The sequence below is a fragment of the Pelodiscus sinensis genome, unplaced genomic scaffold (genome assembly GCF_049634645.1).
Source record: "Pelodiscus sinensis isolate JC-2024 unplaced genomic scaffold, ASM4963464v1 ctg82, whole genome shotgun sequence".
NCBI classification, from domain to species: Eukaryota; Metazoa; Chordata; order Testudines; family Trionychidae; genus Pelodiscus; species Pelodiscus sinensis.
The window spans coordinates 55,048-74,257 of NW_027465999.1; the positions used below are offsets into that span (position 1 = coordinate 55,048).

Here is a 19,210-nt window from a genome sequence, read left to right on the forward strand (position 1 = left end):
CCAGGGTGGCCGGGATCTGCCCCGCCGGGCCCAGGGTGCCGGGATCTGCCCTGCCGGGCCCAGAGGAGTCGGGATCTGCCCCGCCGGCCCCAGGGGAGCCAGGATCTGCCCCGCCGGCCCCAGGGTGGCCGGGATCTGCCCATTGGGCCCAGGGTGGCCGGGATCTGCCCCATTGGGCCCAGGGGAGCCGGGATCTGCCCCGCCGGGCCCAGGGAGCCGGGATCTGCCCCGCCGGCCCCAGGGAGCCGGGATCTGCCCCGCCGGCCCCAGGGTGGCCGGGATCTGCCCCATTGGGCCCAGGGGGGCCGGGATCTGCCCCGCCGGGCCCAGGGTGGCCGGGATCTGCCCCGCCGGGCCCAGGGTGGCCGGGATCTGCTCCGCCGGGCCCAGGGGAGCCGGGATCTGCCCCGCCAGGCCCAGGGGAGCCGGGATCTGCCCCGCCGGACCCAGGGGGCCGGGCTCTGACCCGCCAGGGCAGGGCTGCGTGAGACCAGTAGCAGGCGCAGGGCGGCCGTCCCAACACTCGGTTTTACAGCGCACTGTAGCTAAGGCAGCGCCCGCCTGGCCCAGGGCCAGAATTAACCCTCTGCCATCCCGGGCCAAAGTGCACAGACCGGTGGGGCCTTTCCACTGACTTCACTGGGCTCTGGAGGGGTGGGGACCGGGGGGCCGGGACCCCCGGGTTCTGCGCCTGGGTCTGTGCAGGGAGGGAGATTGCCAGGCTGGGGGCGGCGAGGCAGGTCTATTTCCTGCACGAGCAGTGCGGTCTAGTGGTTGGAGCAGGGGCTGGGAGCCGGGTTCGCTCCCTGGCTCTGGCTGGGGGTGGGGTCGATGTCAGTGGGAGCGTGGCGGAGGGGGGTCCGGCTCCGAACACGCCAGCTCCCTCGCCCTTGGGGAAGGTTGGGTCCAGGGAGGAGACGTGTCTATGGACCCAGGAGTCCTGCTCTGGCTCGCTCCATCCCCAACCAGTCTGCTGGAGGCCCAGGCCGGACGGCTCAGTCCCCGGCCCGTGAAGGGTTAACAGCGGCCGAGCCATCCCGCTGGCAGGAGCAGGATGCGGCAGTTGGCAGAGGCTGATAAGCGCCGCACCTGCACCTTGCACAAGCACACGCCCGGGTCACACTCAGGTGCACAGGTGCCTGGTGTCGCACGAGGCTCGCACGGCTCAGCATGGCTCCCCCCGGCATCACCGTCCGTCTCCTCCGTGACCCCGGCCTGGAGCCCGCCCAGGTCCTCCCGGCCTGGGAGCAGGAGTACCGGGCCCTGAAGCAGCAGTGTCTGCAGCAGCACCGCCTCTTCACCGACCCGCTCTTCGACGCCGCGCCCAGCTCCCTGGGCCACCTGCAGCTCGGGCCCGGGACGGAGGCCACCCGCGGGCTGGAGTGGAAGCGGCCGCAGGTAGGGCCCAGGCACCGCGGCTGACAGGGCTCAGGTGCCCCTGCCGCTGGCACTTGGAGTCCCCAGATGAGATCAAAGTCCCGTGGGGCACCCCCCAGACACCCCCGAGATCAGGGCCCATCAGGCCGGGCGCCCCCCAGACACCCCCGAGATCAGGGCCCGTCGGGCCGGACGCCCCCCAGACACCCCCGAGATCAGGGCCCGTCGGGCCGGGCGCCCCCCAGTCCCCCCCCGAGATCAGGGCCCATCGGGCCGGGCGCCCCCCAGACACCCCCGAGATCAGGGCCCGTCGGGCCGGACGCCCCCCAGACCCCCCCGAGATCAGGGCCCATCGGGCCGGGCGCCCCCCAGACACCCCCGAGATCAGGGCCCATCGGGCCGGGCGCCCCCCAGACACCCCCGAGATCAGGGCCCATCGGACCGGGCGCCCCCCAGACACCCCCGAGATCAGGGCCCATCGGGCCGGGCGCCCCCCAGACACCCCCGAGATCAGGGCCCATCGGGCCGGGTGCCCCCCAGACCCCGGCCGAGATCAGGGCCCTGTGACCTTGGGCAGTTACTGCGTCTCTCTGGGCCTCAGTTTCCCCAGCTGAATTGCATGGATGCTGCGCCCTTGTCGATGGGGCGGCTGGTTCCCACGATAGGGCCTGCCTGGCTCTCACGGGCGCTGGGGGCAGCACAAAGTGGCCCTGCTCTCGGGGCTGGTGCAATACATGACCCCAGAGTTTCCTCCGGTGCAGGCTGGGTCGGGGGGACGGACTCTGTCCCTGCACACCCCAGGGGGCAGGCGCTCAGTGAGCTGGCCACTCGATCTCGGAGCCTGGTGCGGCAGGTCACTTTGGCACCGCGCCGGTGGGCATGGGTTAATGTTTCACTCTGCAGAGATGGGAGCGGGCAGAGGTTACTGCTGGTTCTCTCTGCAGCAGGGTGTGTCCCGGGGCAGGGGCTGAACACAGAGCTCCAGCCTCATTGGCAAAGAGACCCGGCGCCAACCTGAGTCCAAGGTCGGGGGCCACGCAAGGGGCTCTGGCAATGTGGGACGGTCAGCATGTTAGGGACAAGGAGCAGTCATGGGAGAACGCTCAGTATTCCTGGCGTATCCCACTACTGCCACCAATGCTGCCCGTACTGAGCAGCAGCGGGTGTTTGCAGCCCGGCAGGTCAGCTTCCCGTTGGGAGAGAAATCACTGATGTGGAGGTGGGTCTCTCCCAGCTGGTATGTGTTTTATGTGCATCCATGCCCCAGTCTTTCTGCGAGAGGCTCACGCAGCACGCAGGGCCCAATCTCAGAGCTGCGCCAATGCCCCGGAACTGACACTCCTCCGCGCGGAAGGCAGAGAGCAACCTCGCTGCCCACTCCCCCCTGCTCCCTGCCTGCCCAGGCTGCCTCTGCACAAAACCCTCGTGTACCCCCAACTCACAGCTGCCCCGCAGGTCTGCACACCCGGCCCACGCGCTCAGGGTGCAGCCGCAACAACGCCACCTGGTGACGCCCGCCAGGGCGGTGTCAGAAAAGACCCTCACCTCTCCGGCTGCATAATTCCCGCGCCGGCCTCTCCTCCAGCTGGGATGCTCCCTGCTTTGTTCTCTCGCGCAGGAAATCTGCCAGGCCCCAGTGTTCATCCAGGAGGGCATGAGCCGGACGGACGTGGAGCAGGGCCAGTTGGGTAAGCGTCTGCCCGGATCCTGCCCCCAGGTTCCTAGGCTGCCTGGATGCCCTGGCGGGGAGGGGATGGCCGGGGGTGGGTGCCTGTCGGAGGGGGCGCCCGGAAGCAGGAGGGTGACTGTCTCCGAGGCAGCACGACGGGCTTAGCCGACGCCGTTCGCGCCAAATGATCCGTGGCCACAGGACTATAAACACACCCCCTCCCCCCCCCGGCACAGGCAACTGCTGGTTCCTGGCCGCGGCCGCCTCCCTCACCCTCTACCCACGGCTCCTGCAGCGGGTGGTGCCCGGTGGGCAGAGCTTTGCCCCGGGGGACTACGCCGGCATCTTCCACTTCCAGGTGGGTAGCGCAGCGCCGGGGCCAGGCGGGGCGGGGGAGGGGGTGCTGCCCTGCCGGGGGAGGGGCCGAGGGCAGTTTCAGGGCGCCGGGGATCCGGGGCTGGCGCATTGCAGGGCCCCAGCACAAGGCCTGCAGGAAGGGGCGCGACGCACCCACAGTTCGGCCCCCAAGTTACTCCCGCACCCCCATGGGGCCCCTCTCCAAGCGGAGGGGGCGGCGCCTGGTGGGAGCCGGCCGGGTGGGGCCCACCAAGTGCCCAAAGCCCAGCAATAGTTGGATTTTTTTAAATTGCCTCCGTGGTGCCTCATGGGAATTGTAGTTCTTGGGGGGGAGGTGTCTCATGTGCCTGCTCTCCTGCATGGGCAGGGCTCCCAGGTCTGGACTACATTTCCCAGGATGCATCACAGCTGCTTCCCTGGCCATGGGGCATGATGGGAGATGTAGTCCAGCCAGAGGGCTTGGGCCATATAGAGGCGAATGGGACCACAAGTGAGTGGACTTTAGGCCTCGTTCCTTGCATGGCCCAGACTGCGCCGGCCCACGGCCCGGGCACTGAGGCGCCCCAGGCTGGCGTCCCGGAGCCAAGTGCATGAGCCCGGGGGCTCCGGGCGCCCAACGGCCGCACGCCCTTGCCGCTATTCCGGGGTTTGCGATGCGGCCCGGAGGCTGGGAGCTGCCCGAGTTCGGCCCCGGACCCAGGGCCCGGCGCTCACGGCTTCTCCCCCAGTTCTGGCAGTACGGGCAGTGGGTGGACGTGGTGGTGGACGACCGGCTGCCGGTGAGGAGTGGAGAACTGGTCTTCGTGCGCTCCCGCCAGCGCAACGAGTTCTGGATGGCGCTGCTGGAGAAAGCCTATGCCAAGTGAGTGGGCTGGTCCCTGCCCCCCAGCTGGGGGGGGGGTGTGCCCAGAGCCTGCCATGGGGCACGGCCAGAGAGCTGAGGAAAGGGCATTCTCCCAGAGGAGAGTTGGGGAAACCGAGGCAGGGGGCCTTTCCAAAGCCACCCAGCTTAGGAATTGGACCCAGGCCTCCAAAGTCTCAGGCAGCCTGGGCTCTAACACCCCCCCGGCCACAGAACGGGGGCGCCCTGCCTCCCAGGCCACGTTCTCACCCTGCCCCCTCCGCCCCCTCCCAGGCTCAGCGGCTCTTACGAGGCCATGAGCGGCGGGTACATGAACGAGGCCTTCGTGGATTTCACCGGCGGGGTCGGGGAGAGCATCCCGCTGAAGCTGCCCAACCCGCAGCTCTTCGAGATCATCCAGGCGGCCCTGCGCCAGGGGGCTCTGATGGGCACCCACATCCAGGTGAGCCGGGGCGGGAGTCAAGGGCACAACGGCAGCAGCAGGACTTGAACTGTGATCAGGGCCCGTCGGGCCGGGCACCCCCAGACCCCCCCAAGATCAGGGCCCGTCGGGCCGGGCGCCCCCAGACCCCCCCAAGATCAGGGCCCGTCGGGCCGGGCGCCCCCAGACCCCCCCGAGATCAGGGCCCGTCGGGCCGGGCGCCCCCCAGACCCCCCCGAGATCAGGGCCCGTCGGGCCGGGCGCCCCCCAGACCCCCCCGAGATCAGGGCCCGTCGGGCCGGCACCCCCCAGACCCCCCCGAGATCAGGGCCCGTCGGGCCAGCGCCCCCAGACCCCCCCGAGATCAGGGCCCGTCGGGCCGGGCGCCCCCAGACTCCCCCGAGATCAGGGCCCGTCGGGCCGGCGCCCCCAGACCCTTCCGGGATCGGGGTCGGCCCTGGTTTGCGGTTCTGCGCCCCGGGGCCTGGCAGCGGAGGTGACAAGGGGCTGTCTGACGTCCCCCCCAGGTCAGCAGGCTGGAGGACAGTGAGGGCAAGACGCCGGAGGGGCTGGTGCAGGGCCATGCCTACTCGGTCACGGGCGTGCACACGGTGAGCCGGCGCGTGGCGCTCGGGGGCCCGTCGGGTTCGTGCTGCGCGGGGCAGCCGGGAGCCCCCACAGGGCCGAGCGAGATCAGGGCCCCCCCCGGACACTCCCTGCCCTTCGGGGCGAGCGTCTGAACTCAGGGGCCGGCCAGTCGCTGTCCCCGCCCGCCCGCCAGGCTGGGCTCCGGCCCAGGGCGCAGGTGCCAGGGGAGCATCTCACCCGCATGCGGCCGGGGGGGCCCGTGGTGCCAGGCGAGAGCCAGCGGACGGGGGGGGCCCAGCCCGAAGGACAGGAGCTGCTGGGGGGGGGGGGGGTTCACACTGCAACTCCCGCCTGCAGGGGCATCCCGCCCCCAGCGCCAGGCTGTCAGGGGCCAACCCCCCCCGAAGGGCCGTGCCGACCGGGTCCCTCTGCTCCCAGCCGGGACGTAAACAGCCCAGGAAAGGGGCATTGTTCCCTTTGCAGCAATGGGGAAACTGAGGCAGTGGTTTGCCTGGACCCCCATTGCACCTGGAGGCTTGCCACAGCCCCCCCCCGCGCTCGGCGCTGTACAAACAGAGACCAGGCCAAGGATAGGCCAGGAGGCGCCGGGTGCGGCAGGCAGGGCACCAGGAAGCAATAAGCCACGGCCGGCCCCGACCTGCAACACAACCCCCCCACCCCCACCCCCACCCCCACCCCCACCCCCACCCTGGTGTCCTTGCACAGCTGGAGGGCGACGGCCGGAGGCTGAAGCTGCTGCGGCTGAGGAACCCCTGGGGCGAGAAGGAATGGACGGGCCGGTGGAGTGATGAGTGAGTGCGGGCGGGGGCGGGGACGGGGACGGGGGCGGGGGGAACGGGGACGGGGGGGGGACGGGGACGGGGGGGCCGGGGACGGGGGGGGGGCCGGGGACGGGGGGGGGGGACGGGGGGGACGGGCCGGTGGAGTGATGAGTGAGTGCGGGCGGGGGCGGGGACGGGGTGGGGGACAGGGGCGGGGGGGGACGGGGGGGACGGGCCGGTGGAGTGATGAATGAGTGCGGGCGGAGACGGGGACGCGGGGGGGACGGGGCCCGGCCGAGGCGCCCCCATGCTGCGCTCCCAGGCTGCGGCGGCTCGGGGCGAGCAGCACGTACCCCTGGGGCCCGGGGTCACGGCCCCCCTGCCTCCGCAGCCCGCGCTCACCCCCAGCTCTGTTATCGTGGGCGCCCGGCTGCCCCCCCCCGCCAGGAGCAGCCGAGGCGTCCAGGGAGCCGGGGGGGAGGGGGGGGTCAGTTTCCCTTGCGGGGGACTCAGGGCGGTGACGCCAGGGAATGGCCTTTACTGACACGGGCCGGGCCAGTCCTGCAGCAGGGAGTTCCGCGCGGCGCACCGGGGAGCCTCTTTCGAGGGTCTCAGGCGGGGCCCGGCTCCGTCCCCAAGAGCTGGCTCCGCACAGGGAGCACGGACTCCCTTGGGACCCCAGGGAAACCAACGGCCACCCAGCGCGTCCTTCAGAGACTGGCCGCTTGCTCACACGCCGTGGGAACCAGCCCCACACCCCACAGCCTGCCCGGAGCGGCTCACGGCACCGGCCGCAGCTTCCAGGGCTCAGGGACGGCGTCGGGGGCAGCCCATCTAACACCCACGCCCCTCTCCCCTCTGTCCAGCTCCCCCCTCTGGGCAGGGCTGCAGCCCCAGCTCCGGGAGACCCTGCACGTGAGAAAGGAAGACGGGGAATTCTGGTAAGACACTGGCTCCAGGGATTATAATTGGGACTGGGCAGCTGATACCAGAGATCAGGGCCCGTCGGGCCGGCGCCCCCCAGACCCCCCCGAGATCAGGGCCTGTTGGGCGCCCCCCAGACCCCCCCGAGATCAGGGCCCGTCGGGCCGGGCGCCCCCAGACCCCTCCGAGATCAGGGCCCGTCGGGTGCCCCCCAGACCCCCCCGAGATCAGGGCCCGTCGGGCCGGGCGCCCCCAGACCCCTCCGAGATCAGGGCCCGTCGGGCGCCCCCCAGACCCCTCCGAGATCAGACCCCTCCGAGATCAGGGCCCGTCGGGCCGGGCACCCCCAGACCCCTCCGAGATCAGGGCCCGTCGGGCCGGGCACCCCCAGACCCCTCCGAGATCAGGGCCCGTCGGGCCGGGCACCCCCAGACCCCCCCGAGATCAGGGCCCGTCGGGCCGGGCGCCCCCAGACCCCTCCGAGATCAGGGCCCGTCGGGCCGGGCGCCCCCAGACCCCTCCGAGATCAGGGCCCGTCGGGCCGGGCGCCCCCAGACCCCCCCGAGATCAGGGCCCGTCGGGTGCCCCCCAGACCCCCCCGAGATCAGGGCCCGTCAGGCCGGGCGCCCCCCAGACCCCCCCGAGATCAGGGCCCGTCGGGCCGGGCGCCCCCAGACCCCTCCGAGATCAGGGCCCGTCGGGTGCCCCCCAGACCCCCCCGAGATCAGGGCCCGCCGGGCGCCCCCAGACCCCCCCGAGATCAGGGCCTGTTGGGCCCCCCCCAGACCCCCCCGAGATCAGGGCCCGTCGGGTGCCCCCCAGACTCCCCCGAGATCAGGGCCTGTCGGGTGCCCCCCAGGCCTCCCCGAGATCAGGGCCCGTCGGGCCGGGCGCCCCTCAGACCCCCCCGAGATCAGGGCCCGTCGGGTGCCCCCCAGACCCCCCCGAGATCAGGGCCCGTCGGGCCGGGCGCCCCCAGACTCCTCTGAGATCAGGGCCCGTCGGGTGCCCCCCAGACCCCCCCGAGATCAGGGCCCGTCGGGCCGGGCGCCCCCAGACCCCTCCGAGATCAGGGCCCGTCGGGCCGGGCGCCCCCAGACCCCTCCGAGATCAGGGCCCGTCGGGTGCCCCCCAGACCCCCCCGAGATCAGGGCCTGTCGGGCGCCCCCCAGGCCTCCCCGAGATCAGGGCCCGTTGGGCCGGCGCCCCCAGACCCCTCCGAGATCAGGGCCCGTTGGGTGCCCCCCAGACCCCCCCGAGATCAGGGCCCCCCAGGCCTCCCCGAGATCAGGGCCCGTCGGGCCGGGCGCCCCCCAGACCCAAGCCAAGGTTGCTGCTGCAGAGAAGTTACAGTAGACAAAGGTGGGGAGGGAAACTGAGGCACGGGGCGGGGCCACACCTGGCCCGGCTTCACCCAGCAGGCTGGTGGCAGCTCCCGGACTGGGTTCTGGGTGCCAGGCTGCCCTTTTGGCCGGGGCTATTGGCCAGCGAGGCAGCAGCCGGGCCCCCGGGGTCTCAGTGCGGGGGAGCGGCTGAGGCCCGGCGGGTGCCCCAGTGGCGTCCAGGGATCGGGCGCCCTGAGCCGGGCTGGGCTGCGGGTCTCTCCCCGCAGGATGCAGATGGACGATTTCCTGCGCTGCTTCGACGCCCTGGAGATCTGCAGCCTGGCGGGCACGGAGCCGGGGCAGGGCTGGAGAGCGGCCTGCTTCCAGGGGCGCTGGCGCATCGGCCACACGGCCGGCGGGAGCAGGAGCTCCGGCCTCTGGGGTAACAGCCTGGCCCCCCGGAAGCCCCCAGAGACGGACTCCACTGAATCACAGGGGCTGTGGGGTGGGAGTGGGGGGCAGAGCAGGGCTGTGGGGCAGGGGGATGGAGAGAGGGGCACTGGCAGGGCGGAGGGGGGCAGGGGCTGCAGGCTGGGAGTGGGGGGCAGAGCAGGGCTGTGGGGCAGGGGCTGGGGGATGGAGAGAGGGGCACTGGCAGGGCGGAGGGGGGCAGGGGCTGCGGGGTGAGAGTGGGGGGCGGAGCAGGGCTGTGGGGCAGGGGCTGGGGGATGGAGAGAGGGGCACTGGCAGGGCGGAGGGGGGCAGGGGCTGCAGGCTGGGAGTGGGGGGCAGAGCAGGGCTGTGGGGCAGGGGCTGGGGGATGGAGAGAGGGGCACTGGCAGGGCGGAGGGGGACAGGGGCTGCAGGGTGGGAGTGGGGGGCAGAGCAGGGCTGTGGGGCAGGGGCAGGGGGATGGAGAGAGGGGCACTGGCAGGGCGGGGGGGGCAGGGGCTGCAGGCTGGGAGTGGGGGCAGAGCAGGGCTGTGGGGCAGGGGCTGGGGATGGAGAGAGGGGCACTGGCAGGGCGGAGGGGGGCAGGGGCTGCAGGGTGGGAGTGGGGGGCGGAGCAGGGCTGTGGGGCAGGGGGATGGAGAGAGGGGCACTGGCAGGGCGGAGGGGGGCAGGGGCTGCAGGGTGGGAGTGGGGGGCAGAGCAGGGCTGTGGGGCAGGGGCTGGGGGATGGAGAGAGGGGCACTGGCAGGGCGGAGGGGGGCAGGGGCTGCAGGGTGGGAGTGGGGGGCAGAGCAGGGCTGTGGGGCAGGGGCTGGGGATGGAGAGAGGGGCACTGGCAGGGCGGAGGGGGGCAGGGGCTGCAGGCTGGGAGTGGGGGGTGGAGCAGGGCTGTGGGGCAGGGGGATGGAGAGAGGGGCACTGGCAGGGCGGAGGGGGGCAGGGGCTGCGGGGTGGGAGTGGGGGGCAGAGCAGGGCTGTGGGGCAGGGGCTGGGGGATGGAGAGAGGGGCACTGGCAGGGCAGAGGGGGCAGGCGCAGGAGCCCCCCAGGACCCGAGTGGGCGTGTCGCTCTGCGGGGGGGCCCAGGGAGAGCCGGGGGTGAGTGGATCAGTGACGGGCCGTTTCCACCCCTCCGAGGGGCTGGGGGGGCGGGGGGCTGCTGCAGCTGCAGGCTGGGGGGGCTCTTTGGCCCCCCAGCACTGAGGTCCCTGGGGGGCCCGGCCTGCGGATGCTGAGACTGGCCCGGCCTCGCCCGCAGACGGCTTCTGGATGAACCCCCAGTACCACGTCCGCCTGCGGGCGCCGGAGGGAGCCGGCGGCTGCACCCTGCTGGTGGCGCTGGCGCAGAGGGACCGGCGCCGCGGCCGGAAGCAGGGGCAGGACTTTCTGCCCATCGGCTTCGAGATCCTGGAGGTGAGGCTGGGCCGGCCCCCCCGTGTCTGCGAGCCCCTGGGGACACCAGCGGGTCCCCGGCCTGCCTGGGCCATGGGCGGGGCCAGTCGCTGCGCTGAGCACACAGAGGGGGAGTCGGCAGCCGGGCAGAGCCGAGCCGCGTCCGCCTCCCACCTCCCCCCAGGCCGGGGGGCAGGGCCTAGGGGTGGGGGACCCTGCTCCCCGCCCCACACAGGGAGCAGCCGGCTCCGAGCTCCCCTCTCGGGTGTGACGCCTCGGGGGGGGGGGGGTCTCCGGATCCCTCCCTCGCTCACCCCCCGCCCCCGTTGCTCTTTTGCAGGTGCCCGAGGAGGTAACTAGCCGGCGCCCGGGCGCGGTTTGAGGGTCCCGCGGGCAGGGCCGGCCTGAGCCCCCCCGGGGGGTGAGCCCCTCGGGGCCGGGTCCCTGACGCGGGGCCTCTCCCCGCAGTACCTGGCGCTGGCGAGCGTGTCCCAGAGGAAGGCCTGGCTCCCCAAACTCCGCCCCGTGGCCCAGACCTCGCACCTGCCCATGCGGGACGTGGCCGCCCGCCACCGCCTGCCGCCAGGGAGTTACCTCGTCGTCCCCAGCACCGGCCGCCCCATGCAGGAGGGCGACTTCACCCTGCGCGTCCTCACCGAGCAGGACCACGAGGCCCTGTGAGTCCCGGCCACGGGGGCAGCGCGGCCTGAGGGTTAGAGCAGGGGCTGGGAGGCGGGAGAGCGGGGCTTGGGGGCGGAAAGGGGCTTCCAGGCCCAGCTGTGGGGTGGGAGTGGGGGCCGTGGGGCAGGACTCCTGGGTTCTCTTCCTGGCTCTCCCAGGAGTATTCCCTAGTGGGGAGAGCGGGGCTGGGATTCAGGAGACCCAGCTCCTTTCCCCAAGTCTTCCACCATCTGCCTGTGTGCCTCAGTTTACCCAGCCCTGCACAGCTCCCCAGAGGCACGGGCCCTGCCGGGGTCTCCCTGTGCTGGTGGGGGGGGCGCCCTCTGCCCAACAGCCCGGCCATTCGGGCCCCGATTCAGCGACGCATTTGAAGCACGTGCCGGCCGGAACCTGCCCCGATTGGCGAGGCGGGGCCAGCGTCCCACTGGAGCTTTGCGGGGGCACCGGGCCGGGGGGCAAAGGACGCCCCTGCCCAGGGTGGGGGAAGGGCTCAGGACCCCGCTTAGGGCCCCGGCCGCTGCGCTCCGCTGTGACGCTCGTGTGTCTTCCAGGGAACTGGATGATGAAATCAGAGCAGACCTGAGACCCCCCCAGGTACCAGCAACCCCCCCAACGCGCCGCCCGCCTGCTGGGACCCCCCGGCAGGACCCTCAGGGCCCCCCTGGGGGAACTTGTGTGCTGGTGCCCTGCCTCCTGGGGGCCCAGCACTCCCCGATTGCCCTGGCACCCATGGGCCCCTCAGCCCATGCACCCCCATCCTGTGCCCCCTCCTCCCACCTCTCCCCCCACCCCAGCCCTGCGCCTCCAGCCTGTCCTGCCCCCCTGCCCCGGACCCTGCCCCCCCGGCTACCGCGCCCTGTGCTGCGGGCAGGTGGGGTCCGGGGGGACGAACACGAGCCGCAGAGGGGACAGAGCCTGCGCCAGGGGCCCAGGCCGGGGGGAGAGGGGCCAGTCCAGGGGGGAGAGGGGCCAATCTGGGCCCAGCCGCTGGGAGAGGGGCCAGTCCGGGCCCAGGCCGGGGGGAGAGGGGCCAGTCCAGGGGGGAGAGGGGCCAATCTGGGCCCAGCCGCTGGGAGAGGGGCCAGTCCGGGCCCAGGCCGGGGGGAGAGGGGCCAGTCCAGGGGGGAGAGGGGCCAATCTGGGCCCAGCCGCTGGGAGAGGGGCCAGTCCGGGCCCAGGCCGGGGGGAGAGGGGCAGTCCAGGGGGGAGAGGGGCCAGTCCGGGCCCAGGCCGGGGGGAGAGGGGCCAGTCCGGGGCCAGGCTGGGGGGAGAGGGGCCAGTCCAGGGGGGAGAGGGGCCAGTCCGGGCCCAGGCCGGGGGGAGAGGGGCCAGTCCAGGGGGGAGAGGGGCCAGTCCGGGCCCAGGCCGGGGGGAGAGGGGCCAGTCCAGGGGGGAGAGGGGCCAGTCCGGGGCCAGGCCGGGGGGAGAGGGGCCAGTCCGGGGCCAGTCCAGGGGGGAGAGGGGCCAGTCCGGGCCCAGTCCAGGGGGGAGAGGGGCCAGTCCAGGGGGGAGAGGGGCCAGTCCGGGGGGAGAGGGCCCAGGCCGGGGCCAGTCCAGGGGGGAGAGGGGCCAGGCCGGGGCCAGTCCAGGGGGGAGAGGGGCCAGGCCGGGGCCAGGCCGGGGGGAGAGGGGCCAGTCCGGGGCCAGTCCAGGGGGAAGCCGCGCGGGGCCGGGGTGCAAACGGGGGCGGGTTAGAAACACGAAGGAGAAAACCCGCCCCGGGAAAGAGCCACGTCAACGTGGGAAACCGGGGACTCGACTTCCCCCCGGGGCCCCGCCCCCCTCCCCAGCGCCAGCCCCTCGGGCTTCTCCCCTGAGCCCGGCCCCTCTCTCCCCAGCCGATCCGGGCCGAGCGGGAGCTGGAGCAGGCCTTCCTGAAGCTGGCGGGGCCGGTGAGTGGGGTCCCTGCTGGGGGTCCGGGCTCCGGCTGGGCTGGGTTTGCTCTTGGGGCTCGTCCTGGGGCCCCAGGCTGGTCGTGTCCCCGTAGCCCCCGGCCGCTCACGCAGGCTGGGGGGGGAGCGGCTCAGGCGAGGGAAAACTGGGGGGCTCTGACCGCATGAGCCTGCTGAAGCCGCGACTCGGGGAGGCTCAAGCCCCTTGGGACACAAACAAGGGGGCTTCGGTGAGCTTGGGAGGCAGGAGCCGGGAAGAGCTTTTCCAGGCCACGCCCCCCAGGGACCTGTGGAACTCACTGCTGGGGGACAGGTGAAGCCCGGGCGTGTCTGTGGCGGGCAGACCTGCCACTGGCTGTGAGCCGTGCTGGGCACAGACAGCCCCGTGCTCGGGGTAGCCCCTGGCCCCTGCCCGCCGGAAGCGGATCATTTGATAACTGGCCTGTTCCGTCCCCTTCAGCCCCGGGAGGGGCCACTCGCAGAGACCGGCCCCTGGGGCTCTGGTCTGACCCAGCCTGGCAGCTCCACATTCTCATCCCCCTCGCCCCACCGTTCTCCCTAGTGGACTGGGGAAACTGAGGCAGGGAGCAGCAAAGGGGCTTGCCCAGGCTGTCGCAGGGCACTGAGGCTGGTACCTTGGTTGGCAGGACAAGCAGATGGATGTGGCCAGGCTGCAGGATTTCCTGAACGAGTTCGTGGCCACGCGTGAGTACCCGAGATCGGCTCCGCCCTCCCCGGCCGGCTCCACGCGCCCTGGCTCCGCCACCCGAGAGGCGCTTTAACCCCCAAATGCCCCGGACTCTGCCCCCTCCCTCCGGTGGGCTCGGTGTGGAGGGCGGACGGCTGGTCCTCCCCAGGCGGCCTCTTGCTCACGGCGGGGAACGGACTGTTCCCCCGCCCACGGTAGGCAGGGCAGCTAGAGATGGGGAAACTGAGGCACAGGAGTGGGGAAGTGACCTGCCCAAGGCCGCACAGGCCGTCAGTGGCAGAGGCAGGAAGAGAGTCCAGGAGTCCTGCCCCCTCTCTCCCCCCCCGGGAGAGTCCTCTCCCTTGCTCTCGTGGAAGCCGGACGCCACCGCCCCATGGGGAGCACTGGCCCCCTGCGCCCCTCCCGGCCTGCGCTAAGCTGGCTTCTAACCCACCTGCCGGCCCTGGCAGGGAGCCACCTGCGGTCGGACGGCTTCGGGCCGGAGGTCTCCCGGCAGATCCTGCGGCACGTGGACGTATCCTTTGGGGAAGCAGAGCCGCCCTGGGGCCGGGGATCTCCCCACCAGGCCTGGCCCCTCGGCTGTGCTGCATCCCGCTGCTCCAGCTGGCCATGGGGCTGTGGCCTGGCACAGGGCAGCGACTCTCCGGGGGCTGCCTGCTGCAGGTTCTTCCCCCGCCCTCTGCTGCTGGAGCTGGGCGCCCGGGGCCGGGGCAAGTGTGACCTTCACTGGGGGTGCGCCGGGCGCCTGGGCAGGGGCAGATCTCGCTCGACGAAAGGCCCCCCTCGCGGCTCCTCCCAGGCGGGTGAGGGGGTCTGAATCTGGCGCCTTCCAGAGGCCAGACCCGTGAGTGATGGGCGCTGGCCCTGGCTCCTCCTGGGTTCCCACAAACGCCGGGCACGTCCCACGCTAGGGGCACCCCCCAGCCTCACGCCTGCCTGGGCAGCGGAGGGTGGGCAACCCCCAGTCACAGCGGCGGCTGCCTGGCTGGGGAGACGCTCCCGGGCCCAGTGGCCACAGACGCCCGGCGGGAGCACGGAGAGGAGAGACGCGCGTCTCCGCCTGGCGTTTTCCCTTCACTGAGCGGCACCAGCACGACAAGACGGGGAAACTGAGGCTGGCGGAGTTCAGGCACCTGTGCAGCAAAATTGAGGAGTGGGAGGTGAGCAGCCCTCGGGCCGCCTGGGGGGGCAGCGATCCCAGGGCCGCCCAGCGGGTTAGCAGAGCACCCCCAGCTAGGTCTGTGTTTCTGGCCGTGGTGCACTTCCCCATGCGGCCGTGCACAGAAATAAATATTCCGCGCGTGGCTGGGAACGATCAGAGGGAACCGCGGTTCGGGGCCCCGGCCCCAGGGGGCCACGCGCCCGAGGAACCCGCCGGGGGCACCGAACCGACCCTGGGCCGCTGCCTCCGCCCTCCAGCCAGGCGACCGCGCCCGGTGCCGCGGGGGCAGGGAGGCTCAGGCCGCAGTGCAGGGCAAGCCCCTGAACTGGGCTCCTGGGGGCCAAGCCCGGCTCAGGGGAGGGGGGGGGCAAGTCCGGCTCAGGGGGGGGGGGCCGAGCCCGGCTCAGGGGAGGGGGGGGGGCAAGTCCGGCTCAGGGGAGGGGGGCCGAGCCCGGCTCAGGGGAGGGGGGGCTGAGCCCGGCTCAGGGGAGGGGGGGCCGAGCACGGCTGGGGGGGGGGGGGCCGAGCCCGGCTGGGGGGGGGGCTGAGCCCCCCACGCTCACGCCTGCCCCCGCTGACAGGGCATCTTCCGGGCGTACGACATGGACCAATCCGGCGCGATGAACGTCCACGAAATGCAGCTGGCGCTGGACGACGCGGGTGAGCGGGGGGGGGCCTGGCCGCACCCTCCAAAGGGGGCAGCCTGCAAGGAGCCACCTCAGTGGCAGAGAAGGGGGGGGCACAGCAGGGGCAGCAGCTGGCCAGAGGGGGGGGCTGCTGCACAGGGATGGGGGAGCCCTCAGTGGCGCCCAGTCAGAGCTGGGGGAGGGTAGAACCGGGGGGGGGGGGCATATTTGTGCTTCAGCCCTGTGGGGAAAAGAAGGGGAGCTCCCCTCCCCCCACATGGCCCAGCTCCTCTGAAGCTTCCCCCCCCTGCCCCAGGTGGCAGCTGGAGCCCATCAGGGTCCCTGGGGAGCAGCAGTGATCCCCCCCCCCCCATCATCCCTGGAGGCTCCTCCCAGGCCCCCTCGGGCCCCGTGCTCAGGACTGAACGGGGGCTGGTGTTAAACCGGGCCCCCACCGTGCGGCCGGACGCTCGGCTCTGCCTGGTGCCCGGCCGGGGACTGGGCAGGTGGCTTCCCGCCCCCCTTACGCCCCGGCCAGGGCTGTTCGTACAGCGCCGGGCACAACAGGGCCCTGATCCGGCTTGTGCCACGGCCCCGCGCATGGGCCAAAGCTCGATTCAACCCTGGGGAGCGGCCGTGCCAGGCCCTGGGGCTCCTGTTCAATGGGGAGTCTCTTGCCCCTCGGCCATTCAGCAACTTGCAAAGGCTCTGGGGTCCCGCGGCCTGTGCTGTAACCACTAGGCCGTACAGCCCCCCAGGCCCACAGACAAGCAGGTGCCTCTGCTCTGGGCAACGGGAGACGCCGCCGAGAGCCCGGCTGCGAGACGGCGCGGCTCAGGCCGGAATTCTCCTTTCCACCGCCTGGCTCGCAGGTTTCCACTTGAATCACCAGCTGCGGGAGGCCATCACCCGCCCGTTCCGGGACCGCTACCTGCAGATCGACTTCGACAGCTTCCTGTCCTGCATGGTGCAGCTGGAAGGCGTCTTCCGTAAGCGCCGGCTCCCCATGGCTACCGGAGGGGCCCCGCCCCTCTAGTCCAGCGGTTCCCGGCCTTTTCCAGATGGGGACCCATTCCGGCAATGCAGGAAGACTTGGGGACCCCCGGGCAATTCAAATCGGGGGGAGGTGGGGGGCAGAGCCACCTGGGGAGACACATGGCGACCCTTTTGAAATGTAATGGCGACCCATAGGTGGGTCCTGACCCATAGCTGGGAAACCCTGCTCTAGCCCCACCGCTGTGGGCACGTCCCAAGCCCTGTGTCTGCACCGTCCCCAGGCCTCTGCACCCCACCCTGCCCCCCTCTGCACACAGCCGGGCATAGAGCCCTCGCTGCAGGGCGCTGGCAGGGACAGGCGAGACGGAGAAGGGAGGGTGGCACCGGGCCGGAGGGTTGAGTCTGACGCAGGCGAGTCCCAAGGGAGCACAGTCCCCCTGAAGAGGGGTGCATCTCGCAGCAAGAGCCGGGCAGGTTACGGCTCCAGCCCGGCTTTTGCTCCCAGTGGCTAACGCCAGCCCCAGGGCTCACAAGCAGCCTGTGCCGAGCCAGGCCCAAGGGCTCCGAACTCTGGGCCCGCGGAGCAGGCGGGATCTAGCACCGGCGCAAGAGTGGTGCACACGGGGACCCAGGGGCTGAAGTCCTGCGTCCCCGGCTGGGCTCCCTGCGCAGCCACTCGGCCCCGTGCCCGGCGCTGCCACACCCCAGCATCGCAGCGGTACCCGAGTGCGCCCAGCCCGGGGCGGAGGAGCAGCCGAGGGGGCGCGCACTGGGGTGGGAGCGTTGCAGGGGCAACAGCTGCCTGCGGGCCTCACGTTCTGTTTGCTAGCAGGGCAGTGCCAAGCGTACGACAAAACCGGCGCGGGGACCATCAGCCTGACGCAGAAGGAGGTGAGAGGCAGGGGCTGCAGCCCCCCGCCAGCCCTGGCCTTGTCCCGCAGGGGAGGCGTGAGCAGCCCCTGCTGAGCCGGGGGAGCAGGACGGGCTGGCCCGAGGCAGGCAAAGCGCAGACAAACTTCTCCCAGCTCCGCCTGGCTCGCCAGCAGCTCTCCTGTTGCACCTCAGCCCTGGCCCAGTGCAGAGACGCCCTCGTGCCCAAGCCACAGGCCCCCCCGTCTCACCCCACTCCAGGCTCCAACTTTCCAGACTCCTCCTCCACAACGGTGCTGATCCCCTTGGGCCCATGCAGCCCGACCCTCCTAGTACCCGCCTGCCTCCACCCCCCACCGGCACCCCTCAGCCTGGTAATTCCACCCCAGGCCTCCCCCCACCTGCTGGCCAGGGCTCTCCATCAGCTAGTCGCCCTCCCAGGCTTGAGGGTGTCTCGGGCTAACCCTGCAGCCGTCACTCCAGTGGCAAAGGACGAGAGCGCCACCCAGCATCGCCCAGGCTCCACGCGGGGCCTGCTGAGCTCCCACCGGGGGCCTCCTGCCCCACCCGAGTGTAACAACCCCCCCCCCCCCCGGCTTCTTTCCTCTGGCCCCGCAGCCGCCTTCCTACAGCAGCTCCCAAAGGGGGAGGGCTTGGGGCACATCTCCACACGCGACGCGCCTGCCCACCGGCTCCCTCGTTTCTGCCTTTCAGTGGCTGGAGCTTGCTACTCTGACCTAAGCCGGCGGAGCTGGCGGAATCGTCTCCCCAGGGATCGGCCACGAAGACCAAACGAGGGGGGATTTTACTGGGGGAGAAATACGTAATTGTGCGCAAATCAGTTTGCACTCGCTTGGCCAGGACGGCCCTTTGGATCCAGTTTGGGTTCCCGTATCGCGCAGGCCAGGCCGCTGCACAGGGAGCCCCGCATTGAGCCCAAGCAGACGCTTTCCCGAGTCACAGCCGGGATCCGATCTTCCCGAAACGGCCAATCTGCCACGTCCCTTGGGAGCGGATTCCAGGGGCCGGTTGTGGCCCGTTACCTTGCGCCTTCACTCTGATTTGTCCGGCTTCCACCTCCCGCCCAGCCCTGACTCCATTGGATTAAAGAGCCTTTTGAGCCCCACCAATTCCTCCCCAAAGAGCCCTGTGCACGGCCGTCAAGGCACCGCTTCAGCTTCTCAATAAACTAGTGACCGAGCTCTGTACGTCTCTCGTCGTCAGGGCTTTGGCCCAGGCCTGGCACCGTTGCACTTTTCCCAGATCCCTTCACTGGGCCACCCTTGGAACGGAGCAGGGTCGCGCCTCGTGCTGCAGGCTGGGCCTCTCTCACATCCAGCTCCCAAGGGTGCGGGGGGGGGGGGACTGGCGAGGGTGGTGCACAGGGGACCGGCGGCAGGGGTGGGTCACACGGGACTGCTCAGCTCCTGTGGCTCCGAGGTGTTGCTCAGCAGCGGGGCCCAATACAACAAACACTTTTTGGGCAGCGAAGGTGAATTTTTACTCCAGACGCAGCAGCTGAACTGAGCGTCCAATAACCCGTGTATCAAATGTCTGGACTGAAGGTGCATTGATTTGCAGGGGTGAACGCAACAAGCCCTTTTCCACAGGAGTTTCCAAGCCCACAGCCTGGAGTTGTGGGTTTCTTGCTACAGTGCTAAAGCCGCGGGGTTGATATTTAGGCTTGGGGGCGCACAGGCGCTGGTGTGCGGGGTGGGGTGGGGGAGTTCAGGGCCCGAACTGCCCCCAGAGCCTGTGGTTCGTGCCACTGTAAAAGCCCGAATCGCAGACCTGAGCGCTGAGACTTGTGGCTGCGGATTTCAAAGTGCAGGGGAGCCCTTCTCGAGGCAGCTTAGGCTATGAGCCCAAGGTGCTGTGCACCTCTCAGGGGTCGGCTGGGTGGGAAATTATTTTGTTCCCCGCTCGAAATTTAACTAAAGCAGTTTTGGTTTTGACTCCCGTAGTTCAGGGCTTTGTTGAAAAAAAAAAAAATCTGCTATTTATCCCACTTAACACCCGAACGTTTGATGAAAATACTCCCCCAACTGCCTGGTCAAAGCGCTTCCATGAACACTGGAGGTGCCATTGCAAAGACAAAGCAAAGCACATCCCTATTCCACACCCT

General features: G+C 71.3%; 1 protein-coding gene across 2 annotated transcripts; it reads left to right on the top strand.

Moving 5' to 3' along the window:
* Positions 1 to 263: 263 nt before the first annotated feature.
* On the top strand, positions 264 to 18,431 carry CAPN12 (calpain 12). Of its 2 annotated transcripts, none has more exons than XM_075917975.1 (20): positions 264 to 1,398; positions 2,996 to 3,065; positions 3,283 to 3,404; positions 4,132 to 4,265; positions 4,539 to 4,707; positions 5,214 to 5,297; positions 6,001 to 6,086; positions 6,923 to 6,997; positions 8,593 to 8,747; positions 10,016 to 10,170; positions 10,618 to 10,826; positions 11,382 to 11,424; positions 12,669 to 12,722; positions 13,370 to 13,427; positions 13,881 to 13,945; positions 14,523 to 14,591; positions 15,175 to 15,253; positions 16,092 to 16,208; positions 17,048 to 17,106; positions 17,800 to 18,431. In XM_075917975.1, exons 1-20 carry the CDS (start codon positions 1,171 to 1,173, stop codon positions 17,824 to 17,826), a joined length of 2,058 nt encoding a protein of 685 aa, XP_075774090.1. In that variant the 5' UTR covers positions 264 to 1,170; the 3' UTR covers positions 17,827 to 18,431. The 2 variants fall into 2 exon arrangements, with proteins under 2 accessions (XP_075774090.1, XP_075774091.1); XM_075917976.1 differs by lacking the exon at positions 264 to 1,398 and adding an exon at positions 1,847 to 2,596 and having other exon boundaries at positions 17,800 to 18,430.
* The last annotated feature ends 779 nt before the right edge of the window (positions 18,432 to 19,210 follow it).